Source organism: Cydia amplana, chromosome Z (assembly GCF_948474715.1).
Source record: "Cydia amplana chromosome Z, ilCydAmpl1.1, whole genome shotgun sequence".
Lineage (NCBI taxonomy): Eukaryota > Metazoa > Arthropoda > Insecta > Lepidoptera > Tortricidae > Cydia > Cydia amplana.
In genome coordinates, this window is record NC_086096.1 from 23,593,816 (window position 1) to 23,617,064 (window position 23,249).

The following is a 23,249-nucleotide window of genomic DNA, read 5'->3' on the forward strand; positions in this document are numbered from 1 at the left end:
AAACGGCGCATTTTGGCAAACCAATAATGTTGTTTAATGCGTTGAAGGGTCTTTTCGAACCCGCAGTGACCAACATCGTCATGATTTTTCTTTACGATCTGCCAACGCACGCCTTTTGGTACATACCACTTTAGTTCCTCACCGACTACTCGATAGACACGCTCGTTCTTTATTTTATAGTTTTGGTGATATTCGCTTACACGGGCCGATTCGGGATCAGTTAAGACAGCCTTTATTCTTTTTACCTCTTCATCCGCGCTCTGTACAGTAGATATCCAGTCGTGATCATACGCCGTTTGCTCTCTGGTAGACTGGATGGACAACACGTCGAGAATATGTACTTCTGGTTTACCAGTACTTACCGGATTGCGGCTCAGGGCGTCGACATGCGCCATTTTCGTCCCAGGTCGGTACTCCACAGTAAAATCGAACTCCTGCAGTTGAATCCACCACCTTGAGACTCGCGGGATCACATCTCTTTTGGTTAATGTGTATCTAATAGCGTTGCAGTCGGTTATTAATTTAAATGACTTACCTATCAGATAGACTCTAAATCTATTCAGTGACGCAACAACGGCCAGAGTCTCCAACTCGTACGAATGTAACTTACTTTCGTCTGGGGTCGTTTTTCGGCTGAAATAGGAAACTGGTTGAAAAACCCCGTTTGCATTTTTTTGAAATAGTATACCAGCCAAACCTTCCTTGCTAGCGTCCGTGTGCAATTGTGTTTCGGCGTTGGGATCATAGAGGGCTAGGCATGGGCGTTCGGTCAACAAAGTCTTAATTTTGTTGAAAGACTGGTCTTTTATTTCGTCCCATTGCCAGGGGTTACCCTTCTTCAAAAGATCTGTCAATGGTGCTGCGATAAGAGAGTAGCCTTTAATAAACCGGCGGAAGAATCCGGACAAACCTAGGAATTGTCGAAGTTCATGATAATTATTTGGCTTAGGGAATCTTGCAACTGCTTCGGTCTTACGCGTTCCTGGACGTATCCCGTGCGAGCTCACTTCAAACCCTAGAAAGTCCAATTGTTCTTTAAAGAAATTACATTTGCTAAGCTTAAGCGTCAGGCCTCCTACCTTTAGCAACGAAAGTACTTCCTCAAGCCTTTGCAACCCCTCTTTGACATCTCTTGCAGGAATAAGGATGTCGTCCATGTACACGATAGCGTATTTAATTTTTGCCTCTTGTAAAATTTTGTTTATAGTCCGCTGAAAGACGGACGGAGCATTAACCAAACCGAAAGGCATGCGATTATACTCAAACTGTCCTTCAGGGGTTACAAAGGCTGTTTTATGTCGCGATTCCTCAGCTATGGGTATCTGGTAATAACCAGACGCTAAGTCAAGTGATGTAAACAGACTGTTTCCCGATAGTTGGTCTAGTTGATCCTCAACACGTGGAAGAGGATAGTGGTCCCTTTTAGTTTTGCGATTGAGCGCTCTATAATCAACGCACAATCTTTTTTCGCCGGTCTTCTTCTGCACAAGGACTATGGGGCTGGCGTAAGGCGACGATGATTCCCTAATAATACCATTTTCAAGCATTTCGCGAGTCATTTCCCTAACTAACGCTTTTTCCGCATACGACATTCTATATGGGCGATAAACTACCGGTTGGGAATCTTCTAAATCTATGGTCATTTCTATACCATTAGTGAAACCAAGGTCCTTGAGACTTGTTGAGAAACATTCACTATGCTTGTGTAACAACTGCTGCAGCTGAAGGCGATCTTCTCTAGAGATATTCTCACCGCATTGTACAGAATCGTCGATCTCGGTTTCACTAACGGTAATGCTGTAGGTCGTAAGAGCCTCAGCGTCATGAGTATACTCGTTTTCCTTGAATAGTGCCCTAGTCAACAAGAACCCTTTCGGAATCGTAATGGTTTTGGGCGACACATTATATACCATCAGTGCGCTAGAACCCATTTTAATGTCATACTTCCCAGGAAGCAAGAAATACTCCTCGCCTTCGGAACCTCGCAAAGAGCCTTTTATGCTAACGCAGCCGGTGATCGAATTATCTGAAGTTACCTCAATATACGCGATACAATTACTAGCGATCGTCGATTGTTTTACAGCTGTCAAAAGGACCTTGTCGCACGATATTCTTTTAAATAGCAGCCTTTCCGGAGTTTTAATAATCACGATATCTGGTTTCTCAGTAAAAGTGTGACCTATCAAGACTGGTTGGTAAATAAAATGGTCATCGACAACATATAAGATAACAGTCTCTTTGATACCCTGTATTTCCACAGTACCTACTGTCAAACCTAAAGGTGTGATTGCATTAGAGCCTATGCCTCTCAGTACTGGTAGTTCCTTTGAATAATTGACGGTTAATCCTAGTTTTTCCGCGGCGCTCGATCTTACTACACAACATTCGCTACCTAAATCAACGTAGCATGTTACTGGCAACGAATTAATCTTGATATCCATTATATATTTGTCAATTGTTTTATTAACCGATTTCTCGTTGTTCGCGCTCACTTTATCCGCAATTTCTTCATTCTTCACACTCACACTCTCCGGTTCATCATCAATTGTCAATCTCGCTACCTTTTTCTCATTCTTAACGACTGCACCTGAAGCGCTATTTTCTGCATTACTTAGCCCTATCTCCTTTCGTTCTTTATCGAATTTACTTTTAAAACAATAGACTGTTTGATGTCCGACCCTATTGCATGTAGAGCAGGTAGCTGCCGGTTTGCTGCATTTCGTACTACGGTGTCCTATTTCGCTACAGTTATAACACGTAATATTTTTAAAACTTGAACCGTCTTTCGATGTACTTGGCTTATTTGCTGATGGCCTAATTTCGTTGCGTTGTCTACCGGATGTATTAGATTCCCTATCTCTAAATGGTCCTGCTTTAACGGTTCGGAAGTATTTCAAGATTTGTTCTGGCTCGGTAAACTGTGCTGCTTGCGCACCTACTCTAGCAGCCCTATCCTCTAGTCCATGAAGAATGCAATCTACTGCCTGTCTGCCGTAAATTTTGCATCTATTTAATAAATTAACCTTCGCATAGTAATAATGCTCCAACGATTCCCCATAGCGCGCTCTTTTAGCGAGCATTTCCGTCAAAAGCTCGGCAAAATCTTCACGACATGGAAAAGACTCTATTAACTTTCTTTTCCACTCTGGCCAAGTAAACATCAACGAAGGTAATCCCTGATACCATAATTTAGCTACACCCGTGAGTTTCAAAAGCGCGTAATGAGTGGTTTCTTTATCGTCCCACTCATAAATTGAGGCGCATTCCTCGACTTTAGTCAACCACGTAAGTACTGTCTGATCTCTAGCCATGGGATCAAATTCAGGGATGACATTCGCAATTGATGCAAGCTTGGGTTTATTAGAGCTCTTGACTTTATCTAAAATTGATAGAACTTTATTAAGTACATTAGAGTCGCGTTCCCTACTAGGCTTCCGTGCCCTCTTAGAGTAGAAATGATTGCGCTCACCAGAGTCCTCTGACGAAGAACCACGGTACCTCTTGCGACGTTCCGACGATGGGCTACGGTACCTCCTACGACGTCCCGGAGATGGACTATGGTACCTCTTGCGACGTTCCGCCGATGGAGTGCGATGCCTCTTACGACGTTCCATCGATGGTGTTCGGTGCTCTCTGCGACGTTCCACCGACGGTGTACGATACCCCTTACGACGTTCCATAGATGGGGTGCGGTACCTCCGACGATCCGAAGATGAACGCCGCCTGCGCCGACGTACAGTCCTTGGACGAGATTCTCTATCACGAAGACGACCTTCGCTCCTTTCGCTGCTGCTCCGTGTCAGGTCTACACTCCTGTGTGAATGCCGTGTCAGAACCAGGCCCCGGTCTGGTCGTCCAGACACTCCTGGGTCCTCGTACTCATTGCCCTGTCCCTCTCGCCTGGGTGCTCCTGGGTATCGGGACTCTCTGTCCTGGCTCTCTGGTCTGAGCTCTGGTTGGCCCTCCATATCTGAAACTTAGTTTGTTTCAGAAAAGAGACAAAGGAGAAGAGGAAATAAAGACACATTTAAATAGTTCCTACATATTGAGTCTACATATCGACTATCGACTCTTACATATCGACTCTACATATCGACTCTACATATCGACTCTACATATCGACTCTACATATCGACTCTACATATCGACTCTACATATCGACTCTACATATCGACTCTACATATCGACTCTACATATCGACTCTACATATCGACTCTACATATCGACTCTACATATCGACATGTTCAGTCTAAAATAACATGATTTAATCTAAACGCTATGTGAATGTGAACGTGTTCTTTTAATAAAACTCACGCAGTGTCCGGAAATATATTAAAGGTATTATATATATCTCTTAATGGATTATAAATTAACTTAACACAGGTATATGTATATATATATATATATATATATATTTTTTTTTTTTTTTTTACATACTCATCTAACATGTGCATCTCCAAAGGAGCAGCCTTTGGCAAGATGAACATGGAAGACTAACCGTACTAACCTCCGGAATTCCTCCGTTACGGCAATTACAGTTTACCTTTCATAACCATTAATCATCACATTATCTAACATGTGCATCTCCAAAGGAGCAGCCTTTGGCAAGATGAACATGAAAGACTAACCGTACTAACCTCCGGAATTCCTCCGTTACGGCAATTACAGTTTACCTTTCATAACCATTAATCATCACATTATCTAACATGTGCATCTCCAAAGGAGCAGCCTTTGGCAAGATGAACATGAAAGACTAACCGTACTAACCTCCGGAATTCCTCCGTTACGGCAATTACAGTTTAATGATTAAATCCATCCACCTACTCAATATTAGCACAGTACGTAAAAAAAAATAACGTGGAAAAATACTTACGTTTTTTTGTGTGTAAGGCGTGGCAAAAATCATAAAAGATTTTTGTTGATCCCCTCTTCTGATACTATTGGGGGTTTACGGTGTTATGACGAAAACTCAACTGTTTCTACTTAACTCGGTATATTTCAAAATAAACCAAATATGAAATACAAATCTACAAGCTTAACATTTAAAAGCCACCTGATTAAAGTATCAACGTATTTAAGGTATTGACCGTTCACTTTGCTAGCCGAACACTGAATGCCTCTCCTGCCTGGTTCCGATCACGCCATCAGTCGTTAACGGTAGTGGGGTGCAAAAGTGGCGCGCGCTATTAGCGCGCGCTAGTGGCGCCATCGGAACTAGTCAAGTTCACAACTAATTTACTTAACTTAACTAGATTATTTAATACCATGATTAATAATAATTTACATATAATTCAATAAATATTAACACACTAATAGATGACCCTTACAATCATTAAATGTCTCCATGTGATTAGAACGTTGTCGATACACGGGATCTCTGGGTGGTTCCATTAAGCGATCAAAAAAATCATTTAATTCGTCGTCTGAAAACTCATTAGATAGATTCATTTTTAGTATTTTTCGATTTCACGACATACAAAACTTTTAAAATCGATCTATCAAATAACTTAAGGCTCCGTTAACGATTTTAGAGCCAAAATGTAAAATTGATAGATTTAGTCGTTGAAATTGTACTCCTTTTGTTACGTAATATCTAAATAACAAGTATTGGTTTCTATTAACACGTCTTCTCATCTTGCCTTTTAATAATAAGGTCCCGAGCGTACGTCACCGGCAATATGTGACGAGAAGGGGCAGTTTTTAAAAATTCATCATAAAATTATAGTTATGAATTATAAAAAATGATGTATAAGAACAGTTTCAGGAAATGTTGTAGATTGTTTAAGTATCAATGTTACGTTGAAATTAAGTCGAAGTTCACGAAAAATGTCCACTTGTTTTGAAGTAATTTCTGGTGAAAATTGATTTCGTATAACTTTCATTTACTCTCGTTCAGTATCATATAACAAAAATGTAGTCTATGCAAGTTGGAGTTTAGGATATGTGTAATACAAAATTACCATTTTTAGCAGTCCAAACTTTACGAAATTTACAAATAAGATCGACTAAATCAGTGCTTTACGCGCGTTTACCTAAACGTCCATCAGAAAAAAAATCACTACTAATTTAGTGAGTCAGTTTTCAAAAAAATGATCTGTACAAATTCAAGATAAGAAGACGTGCTAATAGATACCAGTACTTGTTATTTCTATTACGTAATAAAAGGTGTACAATTTCATCGACTAAATCTATCAATTTTACATTTTTGCGACTAAAATCGATACCGGCCTCTTAAACCGCCAAAACTTCCTTATCTGATAGGTGATCTAACCTATAATTTACTTAGCACTTTATTTACCAGTTAAGCTTATTTGAAGATTGTGAAACGCCAACGATGACTTTATTCGCCAGATAAGTGGCAAGTAGCTTATTCAGGACTTTACTTGGACATTGTGAAACAGGCCCTAAGCCTATTCAGTGTCCCACTGCTGAGCAAAGGCCTCTCCCCTCGATCTCCATCTTATTTGATTAATCACCCTGTACTTAAGAGTAGGTATTATGTACACAATTACATGCACAATGAAGAGCGGAATTTCTTCTTAGGAAGAATCCTTTGACATGGCGCCTGGCCATTTGTAAGACGTAATTTTCATAGTTAATTGACCCTAACAGATTAACCGTGAAAGAGTAACAGATTAAACATGAATGGTACTAAATCCTGGCGTAATAAAAATAGTTGTAGCGTAGCGTGTTTTCTTAAAAACGATATCGATACGGTGAAAAATTAAAGCGCCTGAAATTTTTTAATAGCAATGCAAAGTGTAAAATGAGTAAAACTCGGAAACCATAAATAAAATGGCTCAATTTAGAATTGAATATTAAAGTACTAAAAAAGTACGGCTTTTATAGAATTTATCAATAATCGCGGGATCATAGCGTAATAAAATACACCCGCCATTCTGACTGTCAGGAGGGTGTAACGTTTTTTGGTAATAACTTTAAATACCGTGAGGTACTAATTTTTTTATAGGAGGTACTAAATAGTACAAATTAGGTACTAAAATATGGTATGTGTTATGTATATGGGTTTACTATCTGTGCATTAAACGTCAGTCTATACCGGATCGTCTTGTTTCATTGACGCGCCTACCTACCTAACACTGGCGAACGAGTATATTAAAATTAAAATTTGATCGACGCGTGCGTGATTTTTTCTCATTAAAAATGCCTTATGGACATATTGAGTGTTTTAATATCTCTAGCGGTAATTGGGAAACATATGTGAGACGTGTTGAACAGTATATACAAGTTAATTCAATTGCTACTACCTTGAAAGTAGCCACGTTAGTGACGGTTGTCGGACCAGAATGTTACGAGTTAATGTGCGACCTGTGTGCACCGGCTAACCCCGAAACTAAAACATATGAGGAGCTCGTAAGATTAGTAAAAGAACACCTCGAGCCTCAAAGGTCCGAGATAGCGGAAAGGCATGTTTTTCGACAAAGAACTCAGCGGCAAGGTGAAAGTGTTCGAGACTACCTTCAAGCATTAAAACATTTAGCAAAAACGTGCAATTTTAGCACTTGCCTTGAGACTTGCCTTCGTGATCAGTTCGTGTCGGGGCTATTTAATGAAGATATGAGGTCCAGGATATTCGCTGAAAAGAATATAGACTACAAACGCGCCGTGGAGTTGGCGTTGGCGCTGGAGGCAGCGGAGCGGCACGCGGCGACAGCGTGCGCGCATGGCGCCGAGGGCGCAGCGCTCCCGGCTACACAACCAGCACAAGGAGACGACGGCTTGCATCGGTTCAGCTCCGGCCCAGGCGCCGGCGCTGCCGCCGCGCGCGGCAAAACCCAGCAACGCGTGTGCGGGCGCTGCGGCAAGGCGGGGCACGTCGATGGCAGGTGTCGATTCAAGCATTATTCGTGTGACAATTGTGGACAAAAAGGTCACTTAAAGGTAATGTGCAAAGTTAAAAGTGCAGTCGGTCGTGGGAACGGCAAGACAAAAGGTCAGTTACATTTTAACGATCCCGTAGACAGCGACAGCGATGCCAGCGACGATTGCCATTTTTATAATTTGGTAGCTAGCAATGAGGGTGACGACCCGTTTTACGTTTCTCTAAAAGTGGCAAACGTAACATGTAACTTCGAAGTAGACACGGGAAGTAGAATTTCGGCCGTTTCTGAACATTTTTATAAAAATCATTTTTCGAATATACCAATTCAAAATAAACAGTCAACATTTCGTTCATACATCGGTCACCCCATTCAACCAATAGGCTATATTATTGTCGATGTCGTTTGTGGCGATAATGTGGAAACACTTAAATTGTATGTGTTTAAAAACGGAGGACCGCCATTGTTGGGTCGAACATGGATCAGAAAGTTAAAAGTGTTATTCGATATTCATAATATTGCTGATGACGACTCAATGGCGAGATCCTTGAAAGATGAGTTCCCGGAGGTTTTTGCAGATGGGTTGGGGACATTTAAGTCAGAGTTAAGCTTGCATTTAAAAGATAAAACGCCTGTGTTTGTGAAGGCGCGCGCGCTGCCGATTGCGTTGCGCGAGCCCGTGGAGCGCGAGCTCGATCGGTTGCAGCGGGAGGGGGTAATCTGTAAAGTTGAGCGATCTGACTATGGCACACCGATCGTGCCAGTTGTCAAATCGAATGGCAGCATTAGACTATGCGGTGATTATAAAATTACTATAAATCCCTTATTGAAAGATTACCACTATCCTCTGCCGCGGATCGAGGACCTGTTCGCGGCGCTGGGGGGCGGCGAGCAGTTCACAAAATTAGATTTGTCTAATGCGTTTCAACAATGTTTATTGGACGAGCAGTCGCAGCCGATGATGGCGATAACCACTCATATCGGTACTTTTATTTATAAGCGTGTACCGTTTGGCATCAAATGCATTCCAGAAAATTTTCAGAAAATAATGGAAGAAACGCTGAGTGGTTTGCCGTCAACGGCTGTTTTTGCAGACGATATTTGTGTCACTGGCAAAGACAGGCCCTCTCATCTGGCAAATTTAAGGGCGGTGCTACAAAGGCTCAAAGATAACGGTTTACGTATAAATTTCAGTAAATGCGCGTTTTTCAAAAACAGTGTTACATATCTGGGCTATAAAATTGACAAATTTGGGCTGCACACAGACGAAAAAAAAATTGAGGCCATTGTAGCAGCTCCCACTCCAAGTAATGTAACTCAATTGAGAAGTTTTATTGGACTCATAAATTTCTATGCTAAATTTTGTGTAAATATGAGTGATATATTGAAACCACTGTATGGTTTATTAAAGAAAAACGTTAAGTGGGAATGGGGTAACGACTGCGAAAGGGCATTTATAAAAATAAAAAAGGTTTTAAGCAGCGCTCCTGTACTGGCACACTACGACCCGTCGCGTCCACTAATTTTGTCAGTTGACAGTAGCTCGTACGGGCTGGGGGCGGCCTTGACACAATGTGGCGCGGACGGCTGCGAGCGGCCGGTGTGCTGCGCGCTGCGCGTCGCGCACGCTCAGCGCCGCCGAGCTCAACTACTCTCAGTTGGATAAGGAGGCGCTCGCTATTGTGTTCGGTGTGACTAGACACCACCACTATTTGTACGGTAAGCGTTTTATATTGCGTAGCGACCATCATCCCTTAAGTTATATATTCGGCAAACATAAGGGAATACCAGTAACGGCCGCTAGCCGTTTACAGCGTTATGCCATCAAATTAGCTGCATATGATTTTGAGATACAGTTTGTAAGGTCCACTCAAAACTGTTTCGCTGACGCTCTGTCTCGCCTTCCTCTAGGATCGACTGAGGTTCGATCTAGAACGAAGTGTCGTGAAGAGTTTAGTTACCTGCATTTCATAGAGGACAACTTTCCACTCAGTTTCAAAGGTGTGAAAACTGAGACGTCGAAAGATTCTTTGTTGTGTAAAATATATGGGTATGTGATGTTTGGTTGGCCATCCAACGGTCTAAATGAAATTGAAAAACAATACATTAGCCAGAAAGACAGCTTGCACGTTGACCAGGGGTGTCTCGTGTGGGGATACAGGATTGTGATTCCTAAATCTTTACGTGAGAAGATTTTAAGAGAAATACACGACGGACACCCGGGCATCGTGAAAATGAAGCAAATAGCCCGTAACTACGTGTGGTGGGAGAACCTGGATGCCGACATCGAGCGCGTGGCGCACGAATGCTTGGCGTGCCGATCGCAGAGGCCCGTGGCGCCGGTGGCGCCGCTGCACTCGTGGTCGTGGCCAACCCAGGTATGGTCTCGTCTTCATATAGATTTTTTAGGGCCATTTTGTAGTGACTATTATTTGGTAGTTATAGATGCCCACTCGAAGTGGATTGAAGTTGAAAAAGTAAAAACCACCTCAGCGCCTGTGATAGTAGGGCATCTAAGGAAAATGTTTGCTCGATTCGGTTTACCAAAAAGAATAGTCAGCGATAATGGGCCTCCGTTTTCGTCTTCGGAATTTGCCACATATTTGCTGCGTAACGGCATAAAGCATACGTTGATAGCTCCGTATCACCCGGCTAGTAACGGAGCCGCTGAAAATGCAGTACGCTCAATTAAACGCGTACTGAAAAAGGCGCAATTTGAAAACGAAGACCCACATGTCGCACTTAGTAGGTTTCTCTTCACCTATAGAAATTCGGAGCAAACAACAACCGGGCGAGAGCCCGCGGTCCTGATGATGGGCCGGCGGCTGCGTGGGCGGCTCGATCTGCTGCGCCCGGACACCGAGGAGGCCGTGCGCGCCGCGCAGCTGACGCATGAGCAGCGCCGCGAAGGCGCGCTACGGGTCGCTGACCCCGGAGACAAGGTATTACTTAGAGATTATTCCAAGGCAGGGCGTAAGTGGCAGGAAGGGGTCGTGACAAAAAGATCAAGTCCGGTGTCATATGAGGTAAGAACGAGCGATGGGCGCACGCATAAGCGTCATGTTGACCAAATTTTGACAGGCAGTAAAACAAATAGCCTAAGGAAATCGCGCCATTCGCTCAGTCAGGTACCTGACGAGTCACCGGTAAGTCCTAACTGCCCTAAGACAACGTCGCACAGGCCTGTGGAAGACATAGATACAGAGGAGTTTTATGATAGTGTAGCGGCACACTCAGCTGACCCAGCATCGCCGGGTGCACGCTCGGGCTCGCCCGCACAGGTACCGTCCGCGTCAGTGCCCGATCGTAGTCCTCGTTTAAAGCGCAAAGCGGCTTTAAAATGCCTAGAAAGGTTGCATAATGCCTAGTTGCAGTCGTTGCCCTATTATTATACTTGCACAGGTCATAAAACCTCCTAATGCTCCCAATACCTTACCTAATTAATAATGATTACCTCGTCATACTCGTAAAGTATTAAATACCTATGTACAGTTTAGAGAATTAACCTAGTTATTTAATTAATATGCATAACAAAACTAAACTTTAGGTACTAGAATGTCATGCAAAAGAAGAAATGCAATCTTCATTGTAATACCTATTTAGATAAGAACATAAACACGGAAATGTATGTGATACCTACATAAATATGTTGTCTCGACTCTTTGATGATAGAATTAAGATTCAATTTTGAATCATTTTAGTTAGTTGTGTTATCTTAGCACTTAGCAGGTATAACTGATATTCCTTTATGTGCAATATAATCTTGAGGTTAAACCTTAATGTGATGGGAATAAGGCAGATACTGGCATGCATGTCAATGTACCTGCCTTACGCCAGTGGTTTTATTATCTATTGCTGCATGTTGTTTACATCTCATATGAACAATATATTTTTTTTTCGCATAATTTAAATATTACTTATACAGCATTTTGTATTAAGTATGTCTTTCGTAAATGCTACCATTTAAGTCTGTAACCTACCTAGGTATGTACATATCTCGTACCTATGTAACTTGAGTGACACGAAAACATGTTTAGTCAGTATAGTATCTTTTACCTACTAACTTTTGTGGTAGTTACTAAATATAAATCGTTAGTTTTAGTAAATATTTAGGGGGGGGAAAAGTGTTATGTATATGGGTTTACTATCTGTGCATTAGACGTCAGTCTATACCGGATCGTCTTGTTTCATTGACGCGCCTACCTACCTAACAGTATGCTTTTTGTTTATTTTTGTTTACATACACCCGCCATCCTGACTCTCACGTTTTGTAGGTTATTGGTCACTGGACTGGATAGCTGTAGGTAATGTACGAGCTGCACTTACATAGTTTTAGCATCAAAATTTAGACAAATATGTGATGTACACAATTACACATACGATTGTAGCTAAGGTACCCACAACTGTAAGTACCTGCAATTGCAGGCAAGCCATACGAATTAGGTAACTTTGAACTTACATCTTTAAGACGTGGCTGTCTCGTCTTCATTTTGAGGTTCTTATCCGTCTGGCTAACATGAAACAGAGTGGCAGACTCTCCAACGCGTAAGGAAAGCCTCTAAAGTACCTAGCTACCTAAAAATAAATTATTTGACACGAAATCACCAATTTTGAACTTCAATTTGAACTTCATTTGTATTATTATTTTATAAATTACTGCTTTCAAAATGTAAATAATGATTTCCCACTTAAGTAAAACTAAGTCGAAAGCACTTAGTGGTTTTATAAATAAATGTGGGTTTACGTCCCACTTACAATATTTGACTAGAATCCGAGGACAAACCAAGCGGCCCTGTGATTGTGTTTTCGGTTAAATATATAATTGGGGATGAAAGTTTGAATGTGGTACTTACAAGTTTCATTTTAACCTGAGCTTGAAACTTCAGAAAAAAGTATTTTTATTAAAATACAAGAAAAGTATATATTAAGCGTTTTTATAAAAAGTCAATCATCAACAGCAGTTAGGGTTTGCTCCCGGGAAATACCGGTACCGAAAGTACCAGGAATTCCCGGGATTTAGAGCCAAGCAAAAAACCAGGATTTCAAAATTAAAATCCCGGTACTCCCGGGATTTTTGGGACTAAAATTTCCGGTATAATATTTGACTGCTTTCTGTTACTTAGCATGAAATATCATGTTTTATAAAGAAAATTAATATATTTTATCAATCTAAGGCTGATGGTAATACTTTTACGGCTGACCACTACATTAAAATAAATTTAAAAAAAAAGTCAATGGGTTTGACAATGCCGACAATATAAAATTGCGTAATTTGATACTTTAAGGGCATAAATGTTTGTACGATAAATAATTTTATACGACCAATTAGTTATTTCATATTTGTATACTAACTAGAAGCAAAAATAGAGACAATTTTGTAATTAATAAAATACTACTTTTAATTCAAATTCAAACACGGTATAAGAAACTCACATATGATAATGATATTTTAAATTAATTAATAATTCTTGCTGAATAATTTCTTGATTTGTCGTATTGATAGTTCTGTTATTATATGTTCGAAGGTCCACAGCCCATTTTGAACGCATGCGAAAATTATCAATTTTTTTATCCTTTTTCACAAAACGTCTTACATATTTAAAAAAAATGATGATATTACTGAGCCACAATTCAGTTTTTGCCAATCAACAAAGATAGTAAAAATATCATGTAGTTTAGGAAAAAAAAAACAAATTATATTAATGATTGTGTGACTTAAAGACACATATTATGGTATAAAAGAAGTGTGTACCTTCACTGTGCTACTTTTTTATTGTTTTAAGAAAGATTCGTGGTCGTTTTACGCTTTTTTTACTGAAAATTGATGTAAAAATTGATTTTTGAAGGCAGTCCCGAAAGTACCGAAAATACCGGGAAATCCCGGTTCCATTTTTGCCCGGTGCCGAAAATCCCGGTTCTTTTAAACAGTACCGGTTCTGCAATCCCTAACAGCAGTGCAGTCTTGTCATCACATAGGGTAGACCGGGGACAATTGAAACAATTTGCCTTTAACCGCCTGTAACCGTTATATTTTTATGAGTAGAAAGATGTACGCCCAAAATATTTCAAGGTTAGTTATCTGGTTCCTAAATGAAATGTATTTGGATGGTCTATAATCCATAGTTTTTTGACAATAATTTAATAAAGAGAATGGGGCAGTATGGTTCATTTGACCTCACATGACTGTCAATTGAAACACAATGTAAGGTCAATTGAAACACTCAAATATCTTCGCCACAATGAAAGTATTTATATCTGTTTTAATCTTTTTCATCACTACCTCTGTATACAATGAACTCATAAAAAGTTCGCAAGCATAAAATAAATATTTCTCAATTTATGAGCATCTGAACATCTCGATAAAAACAAGCGGGGGAAAAAAAGAGTATACGACTTTTAGTTTCCTTTGTTGCTGCTACCTTATAAATGTATCTTAACCAAAGTCGTTTTAATGCAAATATAAAATATAACGATATAGAATCGCAGAAAACAAGGTGTCACCCTATTTCACAGACAGAAATTTCATAGAATATCGTTTCTCAGAAATTATTTCATATATTATTTGGTTCATATACTTTCAGTTTCAATATTATTGTTTCATAGACTATTTACTTGGTTGAAACATATTTCACAGAAATTCAGTTGAATGAATATTACTATCAAACTTTTTAAATTTAGAAACTTATCAAACAGTAGAATTATGTTTCGTGTATTCTTGTTTCGTAGACACAGATTTCATAGATTGTTATTTCATAGGAACTGTTTAATATAACATTTAGTTCGAGTATTTTCTTTTCAAATATTATTATTTCAGAACTTATTCAATTTATTTAAATTTATTGAAAAGAAACTCAATGCAAAGAATTGTAATATTAGAACTGCGACCCCCGCAGAAACAAATTGTTGCTAGAAAAGTAGGTTAGGTTAGAACTGCGACCCCTGCGGAAACAAACTGTTGCCAGAAAAGTAGGTTAGGTTAGGTTAGAACTGCGACCCCCGCAAAAACAAACTGTTGCTAGAAAAGTAGGTTAGGTTAGAACTGCGACCCCTGCGGAAACAAATTGCTGCCAGAAAAGTAGGTTAGGTTAGGTTAGAACTGCGACCCCTGCGGAAACAAACTGTTGCCAGAAAAGTAGGTTAGGTTACGTTAGAACTGCGACCCCCACAGAAACAAACTGTTGCTAGAAAAGTAGGTTAGGTTAGGTTAGAACTGCGACCCCTGCGGAAACAAACTGTTGCCAGAAAAATAGCTAAGGTTAGGTTAGAACTGCGACCCCCGCAGAAACAAACTGTTGCTAGAAAAGTAGGTTAGGTTAGGTTAGAATTGCGACCCCTGCGGAAACAAACTGTTGCCAGAAAAGTAGGTTAGGTTAGAACTGCGACCCCCGCAGAAACAAACTGTTGCTAGAAAAGTAGGTTAGGTTAGGTTAGAACTGCGACCCCTGCGGAAACAAACTGTTGCCAGAAAAGTAGGTTAGGTTAGGTTAGAACTGCGAGCCCCGCAGAAACAAACTTGCTAGAAAAGTAGACTAGGTTAAGTTAGAACTGCGACCACCGCAGAAACAAACTGTTGCCAGAAAAGTAGGTTAGGTTAGGTTAGAAAATTAAAATATTAAGTTTAATGAAATGAGAAACACAATTCTATGAATATGCAGGCTTGGAAACAAGTTTTATATAAACTTAATATTATAAGGAATAATAATATATGACCTGAAATTTCATAAAATGAATTTCGAAACATTAATTTTCTGAACTATAAAAAATATACAAATAGATCTTCTACAATGTATGTGCACTGGAAGTTGATTATTCTATGAAATGATAATATGAGAAACATTTTCTATGAAGCGCAATTCTACGAAAATGTAGTATATGAAACAACGTACAACCAGAAAACAAGCATAATCATAAGCAAGCAATTCATACAAAAATACTTGTTTCAACTATAACAATGTTTCAATCACAACCATTCCGTGTACCTAGTACCTACCCTGTGACAACGAGTATTGCTAACGTCGGGATGTAAAATGAAATAATAGACGCAATAAAATAATCGGTTTAAATTGTTTTATTAAACAAAAACATGGCGATATACCAAATTAAAATAACAAATTATGCCTTTTAAGTAATCTATATATATAAACATTGATATAGAATAAAGAACTGGATACCCAATCAGCCGCAAAAAATGGCCCCACAAAAGTGATGTTAAAACAGATCACGCATTACTTTTTCGTTTAGTCTTGTTTGAAACTCTCAAATGTGAAGTTGTCAACAATTACGAAATGTGCCGTCGAAATATGTAAAAATAACAATGATAAAACAAGGAAAAAGGATGGAATGTATTTCTTTCGGTTAGTTCTTGGGATAGCATTACATAATTTATGTAATCTGGTGGTAATTTTATGGTTTTGAATAAATTAATTTGTTACTACCAAAGAAGGGATGTCAAGGAACAAAAATCGAATGAGTCGATGTGAGGTCAATATTTTTTTATATTTTTATATGGCATTCGTAACGAATAACATTATGTTCAAATTCAAGATTTCCAAGAAAACCTATGACACGTGCAAAGTGTACTGCTATTTAATTATAGCAAGAGATAGGGGTGATGCAGTTTTATACAAGGCAAAACGGCACTTGTGTGTTCGGCCCATTTCCCTGTTTCCTACATAGGTATACACCACCAATAAGGGCTTATATCGACTAACTGTAAATGCTAAACCTGTCTGAACACAGTGACAACCACAGGATTTTTTTTATAAAGTATGGACTTTATAAAAACAAGCAACAATGGTTGCACTCCAGGAGTGCCGATAGAAGTGAAAAGTCTTGAAAAGGAGTCCGCAACATAAATGTCAAATAACATTGAGTTTTTCTTTATTGATTTAAATGCCATCTAAATTATGAGTGGCCACCTTACGGGGCTTACGGTCACGTGATCGCCTTACGCCCCTTACGGTCACGTGATCGCCTTACGCTGTCTCGAGTTTATCATTTTTTCCCCACCTCAAAAAGTGCCCAGCGCCGCTAAAGAAGTTTTCACTTCAAAAATTACCCACTTCTCAAAAATCCAATCAGTACCAATAAATGTCCCCGTGCACCCGTGCGATGAGTAGATCTAAAATACACAGTTATTTTATTTAATAAATTGTTTTTATATTTAATAAGTTATCTGATTAGGTTTTTACAGCACATTTATAACTCCCGTAACTATGCCAACCTTACTCTGCGTGGTACAATTACCGTCGGTGGCGACACGAGCACGCTCGATCAAAAATTGCTGGCGGTTAAAAGGTTGAAGAAGTATACTTATTTATTAAAAATTAAATTTGTTTGAATTTGAACCACGATTTAATTTTATTTGAGCTCCCGATTAAATTAAATTTGTTTTATTTATTACTTCAATTGGTTTACTGGTACTGTACAGTAATACCTAATAAAGTGTACCAAAGTGACTCCATTCGTTCATTATTCTCGTTTGACGTTGTTTGACGTAAATACGTTACGTTAGTGCCATCGGACTAAATTTTTTAACAGTGTTGGTACCTCTGTTTGCAAATTTGACACTTAATGCTTACGACATTAAGCTCTTTTATGTACGAAACATTTATCTTGACTCAATATTTACGTAAGCGTTTTTATCATCAATGCAAATGGTGCGAAACGTCATTGGGATCCACATTTGTTGACGTTTTTGTTCTGCTTTGTGTGTCTATTTCTTTTATATTAAGTCAGTGTATATAAATCAAACATTTGGGCCACTTTTCTTAAGGACTTTCCAGAGATCACTTCCTCATAAGCCTGCTGATAGGCAAACATGCTTTTTGAGGTTCTCTCCGTAACCTGCTTTCGTTTTCATCTAAAAAAACACGGTTCAATAAATGTATTTTACAGAAATAGGATGTAGTAGTGTAGTATTATATTTAATATGCAACTAATAGGTAGGTCAAAAACTACATAAATAGAGTCTGTGTGGAAAGAGAAGAGTCGTGGGATTTGAGGACGCGCCAGTGCTATTTTATGGTTTTTGCTATTCTGACAACACTGGTCACGTGATTATAGTACAACACTAAAGGTCATGATACTTGAATCCCTTTTGTTCCGGTTTTATGCCACGGCTTACTAAACGGAGCCTGGTGGTGGTGTCGGCTCGTCAACTCAATCCTCTGAATTAGCGCAGGTACTAGTTTTCTTTTTAAAATCTTGTTTTTATGCCTCAGATACTAAAAAGTGGCAGTGCGATTGGCAAAACTGCTAAAACTAGTTAAGAATCAACTAAATTGTATGGATAAAAAAAAAAATCATTTATTTACCAATCTTCCTTCCTTGCGCTTCCTTGTTTTTGGTTGTCAAACGCTTTGGTCTTCTATTCTTGTAAATATTAACATAAATAATAATTAAACACACTTTATCGAAGGTAAAATCTTATCATTTAATACAGTCCACCAGTCCCATCTTTTTCACAACTGTTTAAGGAGTCCTGCGGGTTATTTGTAGAGATGAGTTCAAGTGAATGCGTGCCAGCTTTGTTCAGGTTACATATATTTTTGATGACATTCCAAAGGTTTTTTGTTTTATTTGAATTGACGGAGAGTTCGTGCTGTTCGTGTTGCTTTTTAAGTTTTTTGAGAAGATCATTACAATAGTTCTTGTACCTATTATAAGTAGTTTTTAAGATTACGTCATTCGGGAACTGTTTTGACTTAAGATGTAGAATATCGCGGTGCCGAATACAACGGAATAATCCGGGAGTTATCCAGGGCTTTAAGGTGAACTTCGATCTAGGAACTCTGACTTGTATTGAGTGTTTAGCTACTGCGTGTTGAATTATGATCATAAAATTATTCGTTGCTGCGTTGACATCGATTTGTCCCAAAACCTTGGTCCAATCAGTTTCCGAGAGGTCAGAAGTGATAGCTTCGTAATCAATAACAGTTTTTATTCTGTTGAGTTTTGGTGGGCTAACAACATGTGAAGAAATTCCAACGGCAGCGGCTTTATGGTCAGTCACGTTAAGATCACAGACAATGCCAGTGACTTGTGCATTCGTTTTAACAAATATATGATCCAAGCATGCGCCCAGGCGGGTAGGTAAGGTAATTGCGGGCAAAAGCCCGTGCTCAGCAAGGAGGCAAAGATATTCCGTAGCGTTAGCGCGTTGGGCATCTGACGAGAGGATGTCGATGTTTATGTCACCAGCTAGGACTATCTGATGAACATGGCTAAGAGAATGAAGTATATTATCTAAGTCACGAAAGAAACTATTGGTGCATTTGAACGACGGCGACCTGTAAAAGCCTAGGATTGAGACTTGGCTAGAAATATCTACCCTTAGACAGCATGCTTCAGCAAAAGAGGGTTCCTTGATGGTTACGTGCCAGTGATCTCGAGTAAAAATTACAACGCCCCCGTTTTGATTTATATTTTGTGTGGAGTAATAGGAGGAGTAGCCCGCTATATGACACCGTAAGATTGTGAACCCGTTAGTTTATAATCTAACGTAGGTTAGGTTAGGTCAGATTATAATCTCCCTACCGTCAGTTTATAATGTAACTAGCGAGATTATTATATGACGAGTGTTTACAATTTTACGGTGACAGATATATAATGACTTTATACAGTTTTAAACAACATACAGTCATCACAGATCAGTTTTCGTGTCACTGCCACGCGTGGTAATATAAGCATGCGGTACTCGGTAGAAAATTATCTTTACTACTAGCAGCCTTTTTAAAGTTTTTTAAGATCGACAACACTGTGTTGTCAGATTTGCAAATGGCTGATGGGGGAAGTTTTGTCGAAAATTATTTATTTGTGTTAATTTGTAAAAATGGTCAACCTTAACGCGTCACCGCCGTGTTTGAAATTTAAAAATAAGTACTAGTTTCACGTTATTGTTTGTAACATACGTCATACGTCATACATTGAAGATTAAGCTAGTTATTTAACATTTGCAAAGTAGAGGATAATTTTTAGGTAATACCGAACATGTTCCAAATTGTCACAACCGTGGCCTCAAAAATCTGTCACTGCCACGGAATTTTGAGTCCACGTTTGTGACATATAGACACGTGGTCGTGAAATACTTAATTCGTTTGATTAATTTAGAGGCATATGTACTCTTTAGAAATGGTATTTTATTAGCTATAGATCATTTGCTATTATTGCCCCACTACCAAAGCAGAAAAATGTTTTTCGCGTGTATGTATGTATGATGTGTATCCACTTCTTTGTCACGCTCTACAGCATTTATATTTTGACATATTTCAACGTATAAACTGTCATTAGGTTTATCGTAGTAATGGTAGTAACTTAGGCTATGTTAAAATAATTATATAAATCAAAATAGTGCGCAAGCGTTAGTAGTGTGGAAGCGCTGGTGGCCTAGCGGTAAGAGCGTGCGACTTGCAATCCGGAGGTCGCGGGTTCGAACCCCGGCTCGTACCAATGAGTTTTTCGGAACTTATGTACGAAATATGATTTGATATTTACTAGTCGCTTTTCGGTGAAGGTAAACATCGTGAGGAAACCGGACGGACGGATGATGATGATAAATCAAAATAGTGGAGTTGGCCGCCAAAATGCCGAAATGTCACGACTGAGGGACACTTTGTCACAACCGTGTTTATGTAGGTACTAATTTTATTTACCCATCCTGAGGGTATTAAGCTTGACCATATACATCAAAAATTTGCTTTTTGTATGTTCTTTTGATATATGTAACAATTTGTGAAAAATAAAAACTTTTCTGTAAAATAATATTTCTGGACACAATTTAAGAATCGGTGTACCCTTATTTTACCGTCAAATTTTTTGCCGAATTTTGTTTTAAAGAAAATTATTCATAGAATAATCGAATCCCACATTTTTGTTACAATTAATTTTGTTTCTTCGATTATTCATTTTAAAGAAAGATACTATGTAACTTTATTAAAATTCAGAATATTTATTGAATGATTTTTAAATAAAATAAAATACTAAATGTAGAATTATTATTCATAGAATATTATTTGTACGACACTACATTTCACAGAATATTGATTACAAGTATTATTACTTCACTAAATTACCTTTCACCTAGTATTCATTTAAATAAAACACACTTCAAATACACATAAACGCACTTAGACTTTAAAGTCTAACTAACCAAAATCCGAATCGGAGCACCCCACTATCCACGTCGTCTTGTCTGTCCTACCCCTAGAGTGTATGTTAAAAGCCGGAGGCGCGAAGGGGAAGCAGCCCTCGCCCGCCGTAGCAAAGTGCAGAGCACAATGGGAGCTTGTCGCCGAAGGCGCGAATGGGAGCAATGAGGCTGGTCGCCGAAGGCGTGAAGCAAAGTGCCTGCGCTTTGATACGCAAGGGCGAACGGGCTGCTTTAACAGTCAGCAGCAGAAGTTGCTAAGCGGACGAGGTGTTCAAAATGATCTTGACGCGACGTTATTGTTAAGAGAATAAGAGCGTGTCAAGGTCATTTTGAACACCTCGCCCGCTTAGCAACTTCTGCTGCTGACTGTACAAATAAAGAAATATTTTATTAGAACAAGTTTTATTCTTTGTAATCGAAGTCTGAATTAAAATACTTATTCAATGTCACTTATGTTTGAGCTAGCTTCAGAACAACCAGGGACAATCATAGAACTATCTTCATCTGAATTAGATGTGATTTAATCCGGCACGTAGATTACAAATTCTTGCATATCACCTACATAGCGGTCTTTTATTCGAGATGCCGTAGGTACTTTTATTTAGGGTTAGTTGTTGATCAATGAAACACTAAAAGTTTAAGCCTTCCTATCTCTGGTGTTTTTAAAGTTATGAGTGTGATATTTCGTATGAAGATAAACAATTTATTTGGCTATCATATGGCGTTCTTGGTTTCTACTTATTTTTAACAGTTTCTGTATTATAAAGCTTTTTTTGAAAAATGAGTTTTGTTTCATTGTGTACTTGTGCATGTTTTCAATGAAACACTCTAATTTTTACAGTGAAACAGATGTAATATATATAGTCTACCATGAAACATCCTTAATAAACATTGAAACGTTGTAATAAATAAGTTACATTAATGGTTGTACGTTGTTTCATATACTACATTTTCGTAGAATTGCGCTTCATAGAAAATGTTTCTCATATTATCATTTCATAGAATGATCAACTTCTAGTGCACATACATTGTAGAAGATCTATTTGTATATTTTTTATAGTTCAGAAAATTAATGTTTCGAAATTCATTTTATGAAATTTCAGGTCATATATTATTATTCCTTATAATATTAAGTTTATATAAAACTTGTTTCCAAGCCTATAGAATTGTGTTTCTCATTTTATTAAACTTAATATTTTAATTTTCTAACCTAACCTAACCTACTTTTCTGGCAACAGTTTGTTTCTGCGGTGGTCGCAGTTCTAACTTAACCTAGTCTACTTTTCTAGCAAGTTTGTTTCTGCGGGGCTCGCAGTTCTAACCTAACCTAACCTACTTTTCTGGCAACAGTTTGTTTCCGCAGGGGTCGCAGTTCTAACCTAACCTAACCTACTTTTCTAGCAACAGTTTGTTTCTGCGGGGGTCGCAGTTCTAACCTAACCTAACCAACTTTTCTAGTAGCATTTCGTTTCTGTATGGGTCGCAGTTCAAACCTAACCTAACTCACTTTTCTAGTATCATTTCTTTTCTGTAAGGGTCGCAGTTCAAACCTAACCTTACCTACTTTTCTGGCAACAGTTTGTTTCCGCAGGGGTCGCAGTTCTAACCTAACCTACTTTTCTAGCAACAGTTTGTTTCTGTGGGGGTCGCAGTTCTAACGTAACCTAACCTACTTTTCTGGCAACAGTTTGTTTCCGCAGGGGTCGCAGTTCTAACCTAACCTAACCTACTTTTCTGGCAGCAATTTGTTTCCGCAGGGGTCGCAGTTCTAACCTAACCTACTTTTCTAGCAACAGTTTGTTTTTGCGGGGGTCGCAGTTCTAACCTAACCTAACTTACTTTTTTGGCAACAGTTTGTTACCGCAGGGGTCGCAGTTCTAACCTAACCTACTTTTCTAGCAACAATTTGTTTCTGCGGGGGTCGCAGTTCTAATATTACAATTCTTTGCATTGAGTTTCTTTTCAATAAATTTAAATAAAGTGAATAAGTTCTGAAATAATAATATTTGAAAAGAAAATACTCGAACTAAATGTTATATTAAACAGTTCCTATGAAATAACAATCTATGAAATCTGTGTCTACGAAACAAGAATACACGAAACATAATTCTACTGTTTGATAAGTTTCTAAATTTAAAAAGTTTGATAGTAATATTCATTCAACTGAATTTCTGTGAAATATGTTTCAACCAAGTAAATAGTCTATGAAACAATAATATTGAAACTGAAAGTATATGAACCAAATAATATATGAAATA

At 38.7% G+C, this 23,249-nt stretch overlaps 1 protein-coding gene across 1 annotated transcript; it reads left to right on the plus strand.

Annotated features, from left to right (window-relative positions):
• Window positions 1-9,898: 9,898 nt before the first annotated feature.
• Window positions 9,899-11,209, plus strand: LOC134660643 (uncharacterized protein K02A2.6-like). Its single transcript, XM_063516418.1, has one exon. It carries the CDS (start codon window positions 9,899-9,901, stop codon window positions 11,207-11,209), a length of 1,311 nt encoding a protein of 436 aa, XP_063372488.1.
• The last annotated feature ends 12,040 nt before the right edge of the window (window positions 11,210-23,249 follow it).

Bases quoted from the DNA above. Each gene is read 5' to 3' on its own strand.
- LOC134660643 (XM_063516418.1), top strand. From the start codon at position 9,899: ATGTTTGGTTGGCCATCCAACGGTCTAAATGAAATTGAAAAACAATAC.